At 36.3% G+C, this 22,213-nt stretch overlaps 1 protein-coding gene across 1 annotated transcript; it reads right to left on the bottom strand.

The window, feature by feature from the left end:
- Positions 1–520: 520 nt before the first annotated feature.
- Positions 521–21,901, bottom strand: LOC123669684. The gene is made up of 8 exons (XM_045603274.1): positions 21,886–21,901; positions 21,313–21,536; positions 13,756–13,900; positions 8,077–8,082; positions 5,970–6,092; positions 3,845–3,982; positions 2,333–2,444; positions 521–569 (listed from the first exon to the last, which is right to left on the bottom strand). Exons 1-8 carry the CDS (start codon positions 21,899–21,901, stop codon positions 521–523), a joined length of 813 nt encoding a protein of 270 aa, XP_045459230.1.
- Positions 21,902–22,213: the final 312 nt, after the last annotated feature.

Here is a 22,213-nt window from a genome sequence, read left to right as displayed (position 1 = left end):
GCGATAGTGGCATTTCATACACGCGTGGTCCAGACCAATCGCACTTGTTAGAAATGCGTAGTGCGAGTGTCACGCACAGACAAATCGTGCGAGTCACTCGCACGGACGCTATCGCGTATCGCGCGCGTAACCCGTCAGAATCAGTTCACTCTCGCCACGACCGAGTGACCTCCGTCTCCCTTACAAACGATTAATTATAACGAGACCGACTGCGCTAATCTACGCGGTACGACCAAAAATTCAAAAATATACATCAGAAATGCGACTCCCACTCACATACGAAACTCATAAGATAGTCAAGGAACACTCGCGGCAGAACCGATGAGCACTTAACATAATTATGTCGACAGATATGTGAAGTTTCCGTATCGGAGACCGACAGAACGTCGTAGCGTCCACTCACCGAGTGTCACCGTGTGGTGAGGGGGTGGGAGCGGTAGGGGGCCGGTACGGCGCCCCCGCCCTGCGGGCCCGACCGGGCCGCCTCAGACGAACCACTCGTCCTTGTGCGGGGCGCCGCTCAGCGCTGCGCCCGCGCCCGCAGGCGGCCCGGGCGCGCCGCCCTGTACCTGCCCACCAGGTCACACCACGCTTAACTCACACGCAAACCAAATAACTTCTAATATTACTTAAACATAAGCTCTAGATGCTGAAGTGAACTTTGTATAATAAGACCCAGCAAGATTGGATCATTTTCCAATTTCGTGAAAAAAGATCTTTATACTTTTTAATATATATTTATAATGTATATAATTTGGTCGGCAAACAAGAGTACGGCTCATTTGATGGTAAGCGATTACCATAGCTTATAGACAGCTGCAACACCAGAAGCATCGCAAGCGCATTGCCGACCCAATCCCCAATTCCCCCAGGAGCTCTGGTCACCTTACTCACTAACTGGAACACAACACTGCTTGAAACTTGAACAGTATTATTTAGCTATGATCTTCTGTAAAGTCGAAGTACTACCCCAGTCGGGCTGCTCCATATTTGGAGCAAAAATATTTCTGCTGTGCCCTACCTCAGTTAAAATTAAAATATATATATATATATATATATATATATATATATATATATATATATATATATATATATATATATATATATATATATATATTATATAGCAGATAACTCCATATAAAGTTATTATGAAACATTATTATATTTTTTTATCTTTATCACACTTTAATTCATCAGAATTTTCGGTTTTAAAATGCTTAATAAAATATAAACAACAAGTTTTCGTGCTTATAGAAAAAAATAAGAAAAAATAAAGGAGTAAGAAAAATAGACGAAAAAGGCGTAGAAAGGAAAAATACAAATGAAAAAAGCAAAAAATTTGTAAAGTGAAAATCGTTCTTGATTATAAAATATGTAACGCGCAACAATGAAAATAAAGATAAGAAAGAAAAAAATAAACATTTATTTACACAATCGTAAAATACAGATTACACAAAAACAAAAAAACTAACACAACACTTATTAAAACATTTTTACATCTACGAGTACTTAAAATCCACTACAATATCAAAATAATAATAAAAACTAAAATTAATGTTACTAGAAATGTCCAAATTGATCTAATAATATTTTATTACCATATACCTAACACTGTCAATGACTTCAGCTCGAAAAATGGTAACAACTCTTTTAAAATTTTTACTCTGTTTTCAGATAGGATATTAAAAGGATTAATTAGTATTCGAAATTCAAAAAAATTGCATTTTGTGACACAAATTGTCGTTGAGTCTTAATATGTACTTGTGTTAACCGAGCTGAACAGAATCAGTCTGTAAAGACCTCTCCTAATAGAAGAACAATCATAATTAAATTCGGCGCACTATTCCATTGCATGTACGTCAATAATTAAACACCGGTGTAGTCGAATATAACGAATACGTTTTTCAGACATTTACAGTAACATAAGGTATTAGAAAAAAGGCATAAAAATTAAATTAAAAAGAAAATATTAATTAACCCAGAATAAAAGAAACAAAAACATGTAATTTGTGCAAATTTATTAGTTAGCAATTGAGCAAATTTATTAGTTAGCAAGATTAAAAAAAAAGAATATTTGCACACACAAAAAGAAAAATAACCCACAATAAAGGAAACAAAAACATTTAATTTGTGCAAATTTATTAGTTATCAAGGTAAAAAAAAAGAATAATTGCACGCACAAAAAGAAAAAAAACCTTGTAATTTGTGCAAGTATCTTAGTAAGGTAGCCAAAATAATATTTTCACACGTAAGAAAGGAAGAAAAAAAAATTGTTGTGAAAGAAAAATTTGTGCAAATTAGCTCAGCAACGACAGTGTAGTCAGTAATTTACCCGCGCGGGCCCGCAGGGTGCGCCCAGTTTCCCGGCAGCCTCGTGGCGGGCGACGCGGCGGGCCCCGCGCCCTTGCCGCCGCCCGCGCCGTTGCTGCTGGCCATCTGTTGCACTGTAACACGAAATACATAGTCTATATCATCATCATCATCATCATCATCATCATCATCATCATCATCATCATTATTCCAACCTATCGCAGTCCACTGCTGGACATAGGCCTCCACAAGTTCGCGCCGAAAATGGCGTGAACTCGTGTGTGCTGCCCATAGTCACCACGCTAGGCAGGCGGGTTGGTGACCGGTAGTCATATACCTAGGTAAATTACACTTATATCAGAATCTTGATTTTCACCATTATAGGATATCTGTAGCATTTACTAATGTTTGGCTACTGTTGAAGCTATTTATTAACCAACTTCAAAAAAGGATAAAGTTCTCAATTCGACCGTATATATATTTGTAATGTAACCGATTTTGATAATTCTTTTTTTGTAGGAAAAGAGATATCCCAAGGGTGATTTCATAAGGAAAGCAGAATCCAATGATGAAATCCCAGAGAAATCGAGGGAAACCATCGAAAATCGAAGTGATGACTAGTGCGTTTGTTAATTTTTTCGTCTACTTACGTTGTATTACTTGTCGATGTATTCGAAGCCGGCTTTTTCATTTGCGAGCAAACACAATTATTCCTAAGTATCGTATAATGAGCGCGGGTATAATGTAAGGTCACGCATCTCTGCATTTCTATACTAAGATTTCTACTTCTTCTATTTATCAATAATGGATTTGTAATCCTACTGAACTGTAATATTTTTAGGTACGGTCACTTGCATCCGGTAACCCACATACTCTTTTATTGACTATTTGCATTCAGACTGCTTCTGCGTTTCACCAACAATTTGCTATGTGTTAGAATCTACCACTCAATCACTTCAGCCTATCGCAATCCACCACTGGACATAGGCCTCCACAAGTTATGTTTTACCAACAAGGGCTGGCGCTGTCACACCGAAGGAACAGCTGTCCTTCTTCGGCCTGTATTTCAAAGCTAACAATTGGATGGTTATGCCGCCAGCGGTCGGCTTTACAAGTTCCAATGTGGTAGCGGAACTGTGTTATCCCTTAGTCGCCTCTTACGACAGGTACGGAAAGAGTGGGGGTGGCTATACTCTTTTTTTTTATGTCACCAGGTCGTCAAACAAGCGTACGGCTCACCTGATGGTAAGCGATTACCGTAGCTTATAGACACCTGCAACACCAGAAGCATCGCAAGCGCGTTGCCGACCCAATCCCCAATCCCCAGGAGCTCTGGTCACTTTACTCACCTACAGGAACACAATACTGCTTGAAGACAGTATTATTTAGCTGTGATCTATAAGGTCGAGGTACCCCAGTCGGGCTGCTCCATATTTTGAGCGGGAAATTCCTGCTGTGCCCTACCTCAGTTAAACTTCTTACTGCCGGAGCCACACGGCTTAGAGGATCTAGCACACAATAGTGAGAGAGTTACAGTGTAGGTGTGTGAGCGGCGCGCGCGGCCGGCGCCGGCAGTAGCAGGCCAGCGCCAGCAGCGCCGCCAGCGCCAGCAGCCCCGCGGCGCCCGCCGCCACCGCCGCCCACGCGCCGCTGTGCGCCCCGTTGCCACTCTCTGGTACGAACAATATTTGAAATTAATTCAATTTTCCCACAGAATAAAAAGAAAATATACTTTTAATCATTCTATCAGTCCCATATTATCTCCTGTCCTCACTTTGAATCTTATCACAATAATTTATTAACTATATATACGTCTATGTATGCCTATTACAACTTTCCAACGTATATATGCCATGTACGTACATATACTTTATTTTTATTTTTTATTGGAACGAAGTTCCTCACGGCAGGCTTGACATTTGGCTGGGCGACCAATAAAATACTAAATTTCCTAAATGCCTTTATGTTCTTAATTAAAAACCAATTAACAAAATTAAAAAAAAATCAAGAACTAGAAAATATATATAAAATTTAATTTTTTTTTTTTCAAATTTTGTTACTTCTATACTATCCGAAGGAACTTCGTTCCTACCTGGTGTCCCATGACATTTTTACATTATTTATTTGTCTAAATATATTGTATGTGTTTTGATAAAACTACACCTAAATCATCTACATATATACCATTTCCTCTGCCAAAAGGTTGCCTGGAAGAGATCGCTTATTAGCGATAAGGCCGCTTTTTGTACTTAGTTCACAGCAAACATCTATATAGCCAATACAAATGTTTTTCATGTGCGGGAATCGAATCCGCAAGCGCCAGCGCAACAGCTAGTACTGTGGCCGTTGCACCAACGAGTCGTCAAAAATAGTATCGTTGACATGTTCGTATTCTATTAATTTAAATAAAAAAAAAAAATTTTTGGTCTTTAATAATAATTTCACCATTTAATATTAATGTTATGATTTTTCGTTGAGGTATGAAACTTGGGTCATAAAATTGATATGTAATAAAGAATTTTAATTATTATTTATTAAGTCTGTAAAATATTTTTTTTCATAGAAAAAATGCTTTAAGATTTTTTTTTTATTTAATATAAGTATTCGAGCAGGATATGTATAAGAATACAAACTATATTCCACCAAATTTATAACACCCATATTAGAAAACCATACAAGGAATGATAAAATTAAAAAAAAGAAAAATAAGAAATTAAAAAAAAAATCAAAAAAAAAACCTTAGGTGTAACCCGTTTGATGTACAGAGTTGACGCTACATTATAAGTCGCTGGACTACGAGTATGATGATTTGGATTATTTTTTTTAATATATATAATTTCGTCTCCTCAACTGCAAGGTCTGAAAATAATACAAAGATTCGAGCAAGAGTATGAAGAAAAACTTAAGAAATATAATTACGCTTCAGCCTGTAATATCCCACTCCTGGGCATAGGCCTCTTTTCCCATGTAGGAGAAGGATCAGAGCTTAATACACCACGCTGCTCCAATGCGGATTGGCGGATATATTCCCTACTATAAGTAACGATCGCTATCAGGTGTACATGATAACAACAGAAAGATAAAGAAATATAATTATTTATATACAATTATAAAATTAAAAAAATATATAAATATCTACGAGATACTCTAAATACCAACAAAACATTTTATTATCTGTACTTATTATGAATTAGAACGAACATTAGCGTAGTGGCCAGCAACCTATTGCACAAGTACGGACAGATATGCGATCCTGGCTTATAACAACCATTTGTACAAACCACACAATTATTTCTTTTGATCTGACCGCTTTTTGTTTTTATATATATGTTTGGGGATAACTTCTTCGTTTATGAACCGATTTTGATAATTATTTTTTTGTTGGAAAGGAGATATCACAAGGGTGGTATGATGGAATCCTAGAGAAATCGAGGGAAACCCTCGAAAATCGAAGTGAAAGCTAGTACGTTTTTTAAATTTTTTCATCTACTTACGTTGTTTTACTTGTCGATGTAATTGAAGTCGGTTTTTTTCGTTTGCTAGCAAACACAATTATTATTGCTTTAGATGTTTCTAGACACAGAATTACATTCACCTATGGACCGTTAAGTGTACGTCTGTGGGCTCGGTTTGGTTTTTCGCAATAATAAATCAATTACCGGGGCAAAGTGCAGCGGTGTCCTCATCGGAGCCGTCTGCGCAGTGGTCCACGCCATCACACGTCAGGTCAGCGCTGACGCAGAACTCGCGCTGCTTGCACCTGAACTCCTTGCAACCATGCTCTGAAAATATCATAAGACAGCATTTAATTACGCTTGTATATATGTATATAAAGAAATGTTGTAAGAAGCACTCATAACGAAGATAACGTAACCAAAAATATTGTTTTTTACATAAGTTAGAAGTTAAAAAAATATAAACGACCAAAACATTTTCAAGCACTCTTTATTTAGGATAGCTCGATAAAATCCCGTAATATCTAAACAATAACATTGACATGTTATGACGTTATCAAATTACCGCCGCCATGATGGAAAATAGCGGTGAACAATAGACACGGGCGGCAATCCATCAAGTGATTTGGGCGGACGAACAACGGTTGTCGATCACGTCGGACATATTGAAAATATTTGAATAAAATAAAATGTACAAAAATACTCTCCGTTCCAGATCTTTTTACATTTTAATTCCAGACCCAAATACTAACTGAAGTTTTGAATTGCACTTAGGCTGTTTTGTGTTTAAATTTATAGATTCTTAATTGTGTCTTAAAGCTTACGTCATAGCGAAAATCATTAGCCGATAATTATCAAATAACTAACTTTGTTGACTGCAGACAATTGAAAATCCGAGTCTGATGTCAGATCTAAGATCTGATAACACTGGTGAGCCCAAGTTATTACTGCGTCATTCTATATAAACATTCTTAAATCGCTTTAGTGCTTATTTTTTCAGTAGTTTTCTTTTATTCACGTGTTTAATCCTAAAATATTTGTGCATATCTGTAACAGAAAGGTTTCTGCAATATCTCCAAAGATTAGCAGATAGAAACCCAATTCTAAAACTATAATACGATCTTTTATCCTCTAGAATCTTGGGTCGCCGATAAACTTGACCGATTGTGCTTTAACATATTATAATAGGATCGTAACAATGATTGCGTAAAAACGGTACTAAAATATCGCCCTATCGACCCCTCTTCAGATAATGGCTTTTGTATCCTCAATAAATGACATGATACGCCCATTACGTACACTAGCGATTTCCTAAGGTCTCCCTCGCAGAATTTAATACTTATAATCTGTTATATGTTTTGTGAAAACAGTATTATCTTGACAGTCATTTTTTTGTACGATTATTGAGAGGTTTAGTTACTTGTTACAATATAATGTTTTATTATCTTCTTCGTAAAAAATGAGAAAGAGAGAATTACGCACAATGGAACGTTTACAGACATTCACACTTCATTGCACTTCAGCCTATGGCAGTCCACTGCTGGATATAGGCCTCCCCAAGTTCGCGCCAGAGATCCCGGTTTTTCTCAATCCTCATCCAGCCTACACCGGCAATCTTACGTAGATCGTCGGTCCAACGACCGAAGGACGTCCCACACTGCGTTTGCCAAGACACGGTCTCCACTCCAGGACCCGTCTACTCCAATGGCCATCGGTCTTGCGACACTTCAACTTGCTAATTCTGTGGGCCATGTCGTATACAGACATTACAAGTGTATTATCGTTTAGGTCGTAAAAACAAATGCGGAATTAATACACTTTTAATACAAACATCGATTTGATTTTTATTTCTTATTTTTATAATTTTTTTATAGTTGCCATATTAATCACACATATTGAACTTTTTTAATTTTCCTAATGTAAGGCTATAAGGATCCGTGTTGTTTCTACCGTTCAAAAGATCAGGTGACAGCGGGGTCTAAGGCTATACTATCTAGATTAACTGAGGTGGAGCACAGCAGGAAATATTATGCTCAAAGTCCGGACCAGCACAACTGGGGAAGTACCTCGACCTTACAGAAGATCACAGACACATACTACTGCTTTCAAGCATTGTTGTGTTCCTCTGATGAACAAGGTGACCAGAGCTCCTGGGAAATATTAAGAATAGCAACGCGTTTCCGATGCTTATGGCGCTGCAGTTACGTTTAATTATTCTTCTGTTCATCAGATAAAAAAACACTGCCCGATTTTAAAGTCAGTTAATCTTAACTTAAACTTTTGTGTGTTATAATCCAAAAATAAATGACACCGGGAGCTATTTTAATTAAAAATAAATCGAATGGGAACAAAATGAAACTTAATTAAAACGATATAAACAACGAGGGTATGAAAGGGTTATCAAATTGAATTTTAACAATTCTGGTACAGCGGTTTTATTATTTAAGAGTGGACGTCTCGCGCTGTGTCAGCGCTGTTTTGACGTTTTACAAGTTATTTGACATGTTTAATTTTATTATACCTTCAGTACAATTTTTTTAAGTTATACTTTTTTTGGCGTGTTAGGGTTATGATGAGAGTGAATTTTTACGATTCGCGCGCCCACCGTCACAAAAACCGACACCTTGAAGCTAATCAACGAAGAAGAAGTTAGCAACGTGAAGTTAGCTAACCAATGAAGTACCTGTAACTTTTTACGTGCGTACATACTTATGTTTAAAAGTGTGTGTGTGTTTTGTTTTAAAAGTTGTGTTGTGTTGTAAAATTGTGTGTGTGTACTTTCACACGTACTTTTTTTTCTTTTTATTGAAATACTACTTTTTAACCGCGGCTTCGATTGCATTGATTTTTTTTAGTGAAAAGTATCCTGTGTTACTTCTAATACCTCCAAGCAGATATTGTGTACAAAGTTTCATGATGATCGGCTAAGAAGTTTTTGAGTGAAAGCGTAACAAACAAACTTACATTCACATTTATAATATTAGTAGGTTTAGTAGGGATTATACAGTACTATTATGTCCCAAGATTTAACATAGTCTGTAAACTTCTTAGACAAATTGTGTGAATCTTACAAAGAATAAATTTGTGTAAATCCAAACTTAAAATGATGAATAAAAGTAACCGCTCTATTTTAAAAACTATTAATAAAGAATCCGTTAGCAAATGACTGACAGAAAATCTTTTAACAAAAGCTTAAGATACAAAATAAAAATGTAATATTTCACTACACTTAAAACCTAAGCGATTGTTAAAAACCTCCAAATTCTTCCGAGCAGTCGAGCTGGAAATGTAATGGATGTTGGTACCGTTTGCCAAAAAAGTGGTGTACCACCCTAAGGTTGTATGCCGCTTGCAGATTCATAGGTGATAAAGATTAGTTTCGCTTGCAGATCGATCTGACAACTTCTATTGCCGTCTTTATCTGATTATTGATAACGATATTATTTACACCTAATAGAGTTTAAAATGTCGTGTATAATAATGACGTATGAATACTTATCAATTAGGTTTACGTCATTATTATAATTATGTCTCTTTCAATAATATTTTTTATTTAAAGGTTCGTTACCTTGTTGTATTTTTCGATGACCAGGAAACTAAATCAAAACTGGTACACCACTTTCTTGGCCGACCGTAGACACCAACAATGTATTTGCAAATTCCGAATAAAGAAGCTTACTTAAATATCTTTAAATTACGAAATAGAAATGTATTCTCAAGCTACATGAAGGTCAGAACTCTAACACGTCTGGATTTGACGAGGCATGTTTTCAAATCAAAATATTAAACGGTATTAGAACAAGTACTGAAGTAAAAGATTGCATGCAGTGGTGCATTTGATCCTATTCTTTCTATTTTCAGAGGTCAAGAGAACGAATTATTGTACCTATGACCTAAATTTATACTTTAAATGTTTATCAAATATGTGCTAAACGAATCTTGAAACTTCAGCAAGGGATTTTTTTAGTTCACCATTTTAAGGAGTTCAAACTTTTTTAGTAACTCCTTATTTAGTAGTTACTAAATACGACCTTAATGATGTTTAACTCTTGTTTAAACTTTAACTGGTTCCACAATACAGCTTTCTTTATTTATTAATCTGTATTACTCAACTCAATGTAGCCTATTGTATTAGAAATATAATCATCAATCAATCTAAATTACCTAGAATTTTTAGTATTTCCAGAATTATAAAGTAATGACATCCAACAAGATATTACCAATTTTATTTTAAGACAGTTTTTTATTTAAAGTACCTAACTGTGGAGTTTCTTGCCAACTCTTCTCTGCAGAATTTACATTCCGATTCGGCAGTTGCTTAACTTTTCTTAACTATAATTAATAAATGTGCCTATTTGAATAAAGTTATTTTTGATTTTTATTTTGATTTCTATACAGGATACAAAAGCCCAACAACACATCACTTCTTCGAGCACTTAAGTAAAAGCGATCATTTTATTATTAACCCATTATCTTGAGATAATGGGTTATTATTACACGAAAATTGTCATTAACTAGGGTAAATTACCAGCAAGATTATTATTAGATGTATTTTGCCCTATGAGGGTTAAAGGGTTTCGCAAGTAAGATCGAAAATGGGTCGTTAAAGGTAATAATCATAAGAGATAATTCTAAACGCAGGTTAAAATTAGCAAACACAACAAACAAAAGATAAAAACGAGTGTGCTTTAGACCACACGACTGAAGTAAAACATAAGAAACATAACACTATAGACGGCGCCACGGTTCGCTTAAACCGAAAATAAAAATCATCATATCAAAGATTTCGCTCTAGCGGGTACATCGTTCCATAGCTTAATTGGCTAGAGCGCCGACACGGTCAGTCGGAGACGCGGGTTCGAGCGGTCAATTTTTGATATGATATTCAAAAATGTTTAGAATTCCTAATGTGTGGTTAACACAAAAATAAAATCGTACATAATAAGAAACATAACTCTCTCTCTCTTTCTATCTTTACTAACTTATATCTCCCTCTCAATTTCCGTTCGCCTCACCCGATCACACATTTCGTAATGCTCTCGTTATGCATTCACTACGTTACTCCTCAAGTCAAGCGAGCGTAACGAATAATAATTTAGAGAGCGTAACGAATAGTAATTTTATGAATCAAATAGATAGTAACAGTTACTGCAAATACTGTAACAGTCTCAGCACGGTTACATCAAAAACGCGGGTTCAATCCCCACACATGCATACCAACATTTGTATTGGCCATATGTTTGTCGTGGTCTAGTTGTTACTGCGTTCCTTGTGTGTTTCCGGGCACAGGAGAAAATCCTAGAGGGCGACGTTGTAATGAGGCGTTTATTTATTACGACTATTATTAAATATACAAAATACAGTTAAACTATTTTCCAAAACGGTTACGGTAAACGGTGAACTTTAGATCGTTTTTTCTTTATCAATTTATACCTATCTGTTATACCGTAATTTACATAACTATTGTTACAACCCTATGAGGCGTATCACGGTATTTTTATTGCCTATAAATTTTCTCAATAAAATGGATTTGCAAAACAAATAAAAAAAAAACTATTGTATGTGTAAATCAAGAGATTGATGCTTTCAAATATATTAGTATAGAAAAATTCAATCTACAATTCAGCATGTTAATAGTATCCGTGACCATACTAAAGCTATTGTAAAAGGAAAGAAAGAATGAGAGAAAAGAAGATAAGGAGATAGAAAGAAAGAGAGAGATAGTACAAAAATAAAAAGTAGGTACTATATTGCAAAATTAAAGAAAAATTCAATACTGTTTGAAATTTAAAATAAAACATTCAATAACTACAATTGGTGGACTTATCGCTAAATAGTGATCAAGCAATCGAGCTGCGAACGACTTGCTGGCAACGGAATGTGAATAAAGGCTGTCGGTTCCTTTAATACACTAAGACCTTTTTTCATTACTATGTAGGTACACTTACTGTACATTCATATTTGATTCAACGATAATCTAATACTATTAAACGAGCAATTCTTGTATATATATATATATAATCTGAAACTCGGAAACGGCCAACCAACGATTTTCATAAAATTTAGTATGCAGGGGATTTCGGGGGCGATAAATCGATATAGCTAGGAGTCATTTTTAGAAAATGTCGTTTTATCTCTGTTTTTAGGCAATGAAAAAATGGCTACAATATTGTTAGAATACGAAGGTAAATTTCGCGATTGTTAATAAAGTTGTAATAGTTCAAATGGGAAATCGGCCGGTCGGGATCGACCGAGAAGACTACGGTTCAAATTCCCATGTATCCAGATCGATTATTTTTTTCTTTTCCTTTTTCTAATTGCAGTCATGATTTTTTTTTCATGAATCTGGTTAAGTTTTATTTAAATAACCAGTTCATATTTTTTATTATTATGTCGATAAAATCGGAAAATATTAATCATATTTTATCAATATGTAATTCGTATTTAAATATGATTTCCAAAAAACACGATTTACTAAAAATACCGACCTAAGTTCGGTCACTAGGGTACTAGAATATAAGATGGAAGAAATAAAAACATCTCAAGGTCAGATTACAACAGATTGCTTTAATATCAACATAATATGGCGGCAACAGCGATTTAGAAACGAAAATATGACTATAATTTGACGGCGTAATTTCTGCACATTTTGTTGCTTTTTTTTGCAAATGTATATAACAACTACTACTTTTATTATCATAGCGTTTAGATAATTTAACTTTCTTCTTTTTCTTCTTCTTGATAATGCGTTGGCACAATTGTCACAGCAGGTTTATGGCTGTTGCGCTGTTGGTTGCGGGTTCGATGCCCGCAGATGAAAAACATTTGTATTGCCCATACAGATGTTTAGCGTGGTCTGGGTGTTTGTGCAGTACTTGTGGGTCTCCCCACCATGTCTCGAAGAGTACGTTAAGCCGTCAGTCCCGGTTGTTATCATGTACACCTGATAGCGATCGTTACTCATAGTAGAGAATATATCCGCCAACCCGCATTGAAGCAGCGTGGTGGATTAAGCTCTGATCCCTAAGCTTCTTGGTCAATAGACTAATTTTATTTTTAACTAGACGTTTCATCATATAGATCGTTTTCATCATAAATGCATATAAATAAATATAAACTCTTCGTATATGTTTACAAAACTAGAGTAAATGTTAAAAAATTAAATACACATGACACAATAGATTTGCAAAATCAGAAAAGTATAACCTTAACCCATATTACTTAGTAAAGTTTATCTTCTAACAAATAATTCAATACAAGATGAATCTCATTAAATCTGCTCAATTTATTTCGAACGAATATACAACATAAAGAATAAAGGCATCGAATAAAATAAATAAAACGATCACAAGAATAAATCCCTCGTTCGGAACGCAAAAAACGAAAACGTGATCACGTTTAAAATGTATCTACTCATAACATGTAAACGTTCCCTTTTGCAAGATGAGGTAAGGGTGGTATGTGTGAACTGGCCCGGCAGTTCTGCCAATAAACACAGAGGATAATTAAAGAGACGCTGAAAGAGGGTCGACGGGATCCTCCCATAGGAATCCCTCACGCCACTATTTGTGTGATCGAAAATATAAACGTTCCTTGTAATTTTTAATACTACATGTATTATTATTTCTACTGTTCGTAATATATTTATATGAATGTCACATAAAAAAGCTTACATTTCCTCGAGAACCCTAGTAATTAGAACAGGGTTTCTGTTTTGTACGAGTGCACCTTCCCTGAAGTATACCATATGTGACTCAATGACATTTGTTAGTCACTATTCATTTATTATTTTCCCCCCATATAACTTCCTGTCTGACAAATAATAAACTGCAAAATTATACCAGGAGCGAAATGACGAACCTGACATCAACAATACAGATTTAACTGTCTCCTAAAGTCAACACTTTCTAGTCAAAATCGATAACGACACTTGTTATTCAAACAAAGTTAAATCAAACTCGGTGATAATACTAGGATAAGATAAACTTACTGGGGTCTTTAACGGCTGTGATGACGAGTTTGAAGCCGTTGGCGTCTGTGCCCCAGTTGTCGGTCACGTACTTGAGCGTGACGAAGTTGCTGCGTGTGAACAGCGCGCCCACCTGCTGCTTCGTGTTCCGGCAGGACAGATCCGCCTGAAACATTGATTCACATTTAAAGATGTTTCACGCATGGCCAAAGTTATTTCGTCCTTAATAAATTTATTGACAAGTCAAATAATAATAAGAATAATATAAAATATATATTAATCAATCTACAAAGCTGCTAGGAATAGGTGTAACCAAATGTGCAGGAATCACAAGCGCCGATTTATTTCGGATAAAATATGTAACTCCTCAACTACAGACACTTTAAAATTTCTTAAATCTTTAGGTATAGGCAAAGACACTAACTCTAATAACAACATTTCCGTAGATATTGATGACCTAAGCCGCCACTTTAATACTTCTCATGTTTTTGATGATAACACCAAACATGACACTTTATCTACGATCCTAAGTCTGCCGAAATATGAAAAGTCCACATTTAGTTTCTCACAAGTAAGTGATGCCGATCGCAAACGTGTGTTGTCACTTAAATCCAAGGCTCTAGGTTGTGATGAAATTGGTCGCACAATGATTATTCATATTTTGGAATCTATACTACCTGCTGTTACTCACATTGTCAACTTTTCTCTAACTTCAGCTACCTTTCCGGATTTGTGGCGGCGGGCTCTGGTTCTCCCATTACCAAAAATTTCTAACGCATCCCTTCCGAATCATTACCGTCCTATTTCTGTTCTCCCGTTTCTCTCCAAAATTCTCGAATCTATCGTCCACAGCCAGCTGTCTGAATATCTTTTATCTTGCAACTTATTGGATCATTTTCAATCCGGATTTCGTGTAGGCCACAGCACTACTACTGCTCTGATTAAAGTGACCGAGGATATAAGAGAGGGGATGGAGAACAAATACGTGACAATTCTAACACTTATAGATTTTAGTAACGCTTTTAACGCGGTGGATCACGATTTGTTACTCGCTCTAATATCTCGAATTAACATCTCTGACGTTGCTCTTCAGTGGTTTTCTTCATATCTTTGGGGACGCAAGCAAGCGATATGCATTGGCTCTAAGCGTTCTGATTGGTGCGACGTTGCTGCGGGCGTTCCTCAGGGTGGAATTCTCTCCCCACTACTATTCTCACTATTCATTAATTCTATTACTTCTATACTTTCCTGTCAGTACCACCTTTACGCTGATGACTTGCAGCTTTATGCACAAACTAGCATCGACCGTCTTGATGATACCATTGCTAAGCTTAATGATGATCTTTCGCGTATCTCGGTCTGGACCAAAAATTTTGGAATTAATGTCAATCCCTCTAAGTGTCAGGCTATGATTGTTGGGAGTTCTCGTCAACTATCAAAAATTCAACAACCTACATCACCTCTCTTTTTCAATAACGTGGTTATCCCGTTTTCCTGTAAGGTTAAGGATTTGGGTGTGACTTTGGATTGCTCTCTCAGTTGGGCGGATCAGGTTCGTGAGATATCTCGCAGGTTTTATGCATTCTTTCATTCTATCTTGCGCTTTAAAAATTTTCTTCCCGTGAAGGCCAAGATTGATTTAGTAAATTGTTTTCTTTTACCTATTATTGATTACGGCGATGCTTGCTACCCTGACTTAAGCGAGGAGCTCCTGATCAAGCTGCAAAGACTGCAAAATACTTGCATTCGCTTCATTTATGGGCTGCGCAAATACGACCATATTTCGTCCTACCGGTCTCAACTGCAATGGCTGCCGATTAAAGAAAGGCGAAAATTGAGAATTCTCTGTACCCTCTATTCTGTAATTTCCAACCCTTTTGCTCCTTCTTATTTAAAATCTAAATTTAATTTTCTCTCTAACACTCATTCTAGGGATCTTCGTTCTTCTCTTAACCTTACTCTATGCATACCTTCTCATAAATCTGGTTTTGTGTCTAATTCTTTTACAGTTAATGCCATCAGACTGTGGAATGAGTTACCGGTCAACATCAGGAACTCTCCTTCTCAACTTTCTTTTAAAACCCAGGTTAAAAAGTGGTACCTAAAAAAACTCTGTCAATAGCCCCTCCTTATTTATCTTTTTACTCTCCTCATCTTAGGCTTACATTAATATAACTTCATGTCATGACATTTCTTCGTGTGTTTACTTTTGTTTGAACATATTTTTTTCTTTTTCTCTTTTTTTTATATATTTTGTTTGTAATATGTATATATGTATATATATAAGTATATTTATGTATTTATATGCGTATGTTTATTTTGCTTGTATTGTTTTATAGTCCTACCTCAACACTTACTTTTACTATTTTTTTTACGCCTTAAGGTTGACTGGTAGATAAGGCTGTACGGCCTTAAGTCCGCCTTTTGCGCAACGTGTTATCTTGATGTGTTGTTTTGTTGTTTTTTTTTTTTTTTGGAGTTGTGTAATAAAGTATAAATAAATAAATAAATAAATTAACGTTAATAATAATAAAATAAACGATAAATAAAAACAGTGAATTGTCATTTAACTTTAAATGTCACGTTGTTATACTCGATACGAAGGAATGTTAGGAAAACTAAAGATCGCACCGTGCCATTTTTAGTATGACAAATCTCTACAATTTTAATCAATCACGAATTTATGTGAAAAACTTGTAATCTTTTGTGGTGCACGAACAAAGTACGAGGCGTAACCATTGTGTAGCAATCTTAACATTCAGGAGCTAGCCGCAAGTCTGAAAACCGGTTTAGCGGAGAGCTCAGGTCCGCTCATGCGCTGGTAATATTTCCCTCATCGAGGCGGGCTTACTGAACGATGGCATTATTTCGCTGTCATATTTCAACGAGAGCGATCGCAAAGACGTGATGGCTCTGGGCTCTTGATCCCACCTCGCTCCCTCGCCCTTCCCGCTCCCCCTCCACACCCGCTACCCCACATCAAAGGCGTTTCTTGCATCGGACTTTTACACTTTTTTTTCACTCTATACCGAGGAGTTTAATAAAGATCGGTCTCGGGTTGATATTAAAATTCCTCTATAAAATTCTCTACTCGAAATTACCAAGTTTCTTTCGGAATTCGGATTTCACTCCTCGGTTTATTTTTATTTTATTTACACCTTACCCAAGTTCTGAATTTTTCCTAAAGAATCTCCGTTTTCATTGTGTTCTTCACTTATTTAGCTGTGTGGGTTTTCGTTCTATTGTAATTTTAAAGATCTTTAAAATACTTTTGAAAATGTACGGTGCGCACTTTAAGATCTTGTTTGAAATATTTTAACCGTTGTAATGAAAATATAAATGGCTCCTACAGAAATAAAATCTAAAATTAAATATCCGAGCTTGTCGTCAGTGAGCACGATCCACAATTTAAGTGTGGATTAGCCGCACTATACTTTATTTGAAATTCAGCGCGAGTTACTCACTGCAGACGATGCTACTAGGAAACTTGAAACAGACTTCTAGGCACGCGCTCGCACTAACTCCACTGAACATTGACCCGATAAAATAAGTGCTCTACAGTTCGAAGTCACCGAGGGACCTCGAGTCGAAGGGCCTCGCTATCATTTCTGCAATGAAAGTTGTCACTCGAAGTTACGCGCATTGTTTTAGAGTTGGCTATTAGACCACACATAGTTCAAGATCCCGGGATGGGGGCAATACAGGTGGTGCAAGTTTAGCCTTTGTCTCCGTAATGAATCCGTTACATTGTTTCTCCGGAGCTGTAACTCGCGCTTCATTCTATTTAAGTTTACAGTTACATTAAACTCCGTCCATTGTTTCATCAACGCCTCGTCGATTGTTAGATTAAGCTCTTTGTTGGTCGAGACCACCGCGGGGTTAGGAGTTGCTTCATTTTTTATGGACGAAGGGTTTTAATTATGTCCACACAGCCTTCGTTATTGCGGGCACTGGGTAAATTCACAAATAACACGCTCTAGAGCCTGCGAAAAACACTCTCGACTCTCGCAAACAAATGTAATTCGTGAAATCTCATTCGCTTTTAGTTTATCTACGTTCATAACGCGTTAATTAAAAATACATTTTCTTTGTTAACTTTTACGAACGCATTATTTGTTCAAAGTGCAGAATAAAACAAAGAGTTAATTAGAATAAGGAGAACAAATAATGAGCGAGCTAACGTTGAACCCAACTATAAGAATACGCTGAGAACTAAACAAAGGATTATAAGTTTTTGTAATTTTCCATTTAATTTTAGAAGAACAGTTTGAACGTTTGAAGGATATTTCTCAACCCTAGCGCATATTATATTCGAAGCGTATAATGTTCTAAAAAGTTGAAAAGTTTTGCGAAATAAGTGGCTTAAGAGGACATTGTAAAGACTATTGGGGATTCGGAAGTTAGGGGACCGTTTCGCGGCTATGAGCTCGATAAAACATCAGAGTCTAGTCCAATTTGTAGAAACAATTAAAGATTTCCATTCGAAGTAACCACAAGTAGACGGCGAATGAGACCGTTACAAAGAAAACTTTTCCCTCGACGGAGTCTTACGGACAGAGGACGGTAAGATTTTAGTTGCCAAATTAGTGTGCATATTACATTTGTCAGGAAATACGAGGTGACTTGCGTCCTTACTAATTTTACACTCTGGTGTTGCAATTAATATAAAACGTTTTAAACTTTAGGATTGTACATTTTTAACATTATTTTAAATAGCAGTTGAATCCAATGTCGACTTTTAAGAGGAACATTTAAAAGTTCTAAATAATGATATGGTGTACGAATAACCATAATACCCTGATTTTAGTAGAAAATTTTGAAATTAATAAGTCATCATCACTCATCATTATCACATGAGCCTATCGCAGTCCACTGCTGGACATAGGCGTCCACAAGTTGGCAGGCGATAAAAATGACGTGAATTCATTTCTGTTGTCTGTTGGCTAGTTTTGCCACACCGAAGTCGCTGCTGCCCATCTTCGGTCTATGTATTTCAAAGCCAGCAGGTGGATGGTTATCCCGCCATCGGTCGGCTTTTTAAGTTCCAAGGTGGTAGTGGAACTCTGTTATACCGTAGTCGCATCTTACGACACCCACGGGAAGAGAGAAGACGTTTATATTCTTTACTGCGGTAACCACACAGCGAATATAAGTTAATAAGTAATAAAATGATCTATATCTGGGCCTTTAGATAACCCGTAAAATTAAAACGAGGGATAGCATTCCTTTTGAAAAGCCCTTTATAATATAGCACAATAGCTACCGAAAGAAGGGATTCATAAAACAAAACAAGTAAAGGACGAAAGGTTTTTAATTTACCATCAACACATTCAGCACGCATCCTTCCACCCCAGCGAATCCTTCAAATTATGGAACGATGATGAAAAATGTTCCATTAAAGTAAAGCCCGCAATTTATTCTTGTGGAGCGACACAGTTCGCTTAGCGGAGTATAAAGTATTCATACTTTAAACTTTAAAACGGCGACTCGCTGACAGCTGGTTGAATAGAAAATTAAAAAACGTTGAATTTGGCACACTCCGGAGGCTCAGTGCGCTTTCAATGAGATTGTGGGTCGCGTTTTAGTTCTAATTGTGTGTATTTAGGATGAACAGCGTAAACAAAGCGACTTAAAAGAAAACCTCTCCGGATTCCATCGACGTTCCCTCTCGAAGTATTTCACAATGGTCTTTGTTCAAAAGTTTTCTGACCCAAAGTTTGGGCATTTGAATTTAAAATTCGCGAAATTGTGTCTTCAAAGTCGTGTTAATTGTTAAGCGGGCAGGAACTGCGGGACATCTGCCGGCCGCCGCATTGTGTCACTCATTAGCATACCGACGATGAATAAATATACCTAAAACTTCGTTTGTAGGAAACTTATCAGTCCACAAGTCTCGATTGAATTTTTTTTAGAATATATACCTAAGTGTCTGGGAAATAAACTATTCTTCTCTGCAGAGTCTGCACTTCGAACCGTTGGTAGCTTCATTTTTTAAAATAATTAAGGTTTTAATTTGCAAAATGACGATTCAAGTGTGCTTTTGGAAACCTATTTCAATAAAATATATAATTTTATATACATTTTAGCTAAGCCCTCAATATCTTGAACGTATGAGTTTACTTACATACTGACCTTCTGAGCATTTTAAATTTTTTGATCTGAGAAAAAATTATCCGCTAACTTTATTCATTAATCACTCCACACAGTAAACCTTTCATTTATTTGTATTTGGTGATGAAAGTAATCTCTCATATTGTTTCTTCCTTTTTTACGAATTAATAATATCACCACTGGTTAAAACCGAATGACGAATATAGTAATTGAATACCAGAATAACCGCTTTAAGGTCAATGATAATTATAATCCGTTATGGTTACATGACATGATATGACACGCGTAAATTATACTTTAAATTGACATACGAAGTCGTCAACCCCTTAAGAAAACACCAACATTTTTGAAATACACGGGAACTTAAGCTCATCTTTGTATAAATAAATATATATCTTATACACCCACGGTCGTCTATTCCTACGGTAAGCAATCGAATGCTTGTGTTATAAGTAACAGCCGACTGCTAAAGTTAAATATATTTTTTTACAAATTTACATAGAAATAATATATATATAAATACATATATTATATCCAGACTCAGGCAAAAATCGAACCCGCAACCCACGGAACAGAAAGCAGAGTAAAAGCATATAACTTAAAGAAACTACACATTCCTCTTCCTAAGTAACAGATATCCAAAGCAATCACAAATATTCTGCATGAATTAAAACCATTTCACAAATGAATTTATAGGAAAATTTCCAATATATAAATTCGGCTGCGATTATCAGGTCTCATTAGCGTGGCGTTTCTGGCATCTTTAATAAATTAGCGACGAGCCATCGCCTTAATCGTGGCGTTAGGGGACCGATAAGGGGGGCAGGGGGGAGAATAATCGAGACCCTCCGTAATTGCTGCTCGCGACGTCTTGGAATGCCTCCAAATTGGAAATGATATCGATAAAACTCTCGTTATGTGATATATTGAAAGGTAAAATGATATGAAAGGTATTTGAATACTTTGAGATATTTAATTTGTTTCCGTCAATTGTGCGAGAAAAGGGAAAGTTCAGGATACAACTCTACGTTTATAGAATATGTTGGAATAGAATTTATAAATGTTTTAGTAGATGATATAGTGTTTTGTTTTGATTTGAACTGGTATTGATTTTTATCATGTGCTATAATTGTCTCGAAATTTATAACCCTTATCTTTCAAAAAATAACCTTTGTCCAAAAGTAAGATGACTACTAGGGCACAACCGGAAATACCTTGCTCAAAGTTTGGAGCAGCTTGACTGGACAAGTACCTCAACTTTACAGATAACAGCGTAATATTACTCTCAAGTATCTTTGTATTCCTATGTAAGTAAGGTAGCCAGATCTCCTGGTGACAGTCGGGGCTGTGGTCGGCAACTCGCTTGCAATGCTCGTTCTATTACAGCTGTACAGTACGTCTGTTTGCCAATTTGAAGTATAATAACAGATTAGAGGAAAAGATCATCGATTGTGTATTGCAGCTTACCTTCGGTGGTGCTGTGGCGTGAGCCCCATCGTACACGTAGAGGTGGTCGTTGCAGTCCAGCTGTAACAGGTCGAAGTGCAGCATGAACCGCTGCAAGATACTGTGCGTCTGGAAGGTGACAGTGCAGTCCAGGTTGCGTTCGTTCCGGGACCAGAGCACTCCACCGTCCAGCTTCCGGTACTGGCGTTGCAGGAAGTGGTCCTTGCATAGCGAGTCCATATAATCTGTGGATAAATTTCGGTGGTTAGTATTTTTTGATTTCTTAATATATTGGTATTGTTATTATATTATAAAGATTATATATTAATAGCTAGGTATATACTATATATATAATACACAACCACTCTAGTATAGCGATGAATATAAGTGCCTAAACACCGACAGTTTGAGGGTTCAATTCCCGCTCGAAATGGATATTATTATTCCCAAAAACATTTCTTTCTGATTAAGATGTCTGTCCTTGTGAACATAGTGGGAAATATATCCGCCAACCCGCAGTGGGGGAACAATCCTTCTCCTACATGCAGAGAGAGGACTATGTTGTGTGGCGTGGCGTGTACTATGGGAACTTACAGACTGGATTGTACATTATAAAGATAAATAATATAAGATTGTTAAAAAAACCTAATATACTCCAAATAAAGACTCCAACTTTTGTACTCGCAATGAGTCTAAGTTTAAAAACTATATTTAGGTTTAATTTTTATATGTGTACTAGCTGACCCCGCAAACGTTGTTTTGCCATATATGTTATTAACCCCCTTAATCCCCCTTATAACTTAGGGGTATGAAAAATAGATGTTTGCCGATTCTCAGAAATACCTAATATGCACACAAAATTTCATACAAATCGGTCCAGCCGTTTCGTAGGAGTATGGTAACTAATATTGTGATACGAGAA

This window comes from Melitaea cinxia, chromosome 3 (assembly GCF_905220565.1).
Source record: "Melitaea cinxia chromosome 3, ilMelCinx1.1, whole genome shotgun sequence".
Lineage (NCBI taxonomy): Eukaryota > Metazoa > Arthropoda > Insecta > Lepidoptera > Nymphalidae > Melitaea > Melitaea cinxia.
Note: the sequence above shows the minus strand (reverse complement) of the source record. Positions and strands in the feature narration are given on the sequence as shown.

Excerpts from the sequence above, each read along its gene's own strand:
- LOC123669684 (XM_045603274.1), bottom strand. Across the intron at positions 13,901-21,312 it reads ACGCCACAGCACCACCGAAG|GCGGATCTGTCCTGCCGGAA; the intron begins GTAAGCTGCAAT and ends TCAATGTTTCAG. Across the intron at positions 2,445-3,844 it reads GCCGCTCACACACCTACACT|TGCAACAGATGGCCAGCAGC; the intron begins GTAACTCTCTCA and ends TTCGTGTTACAG.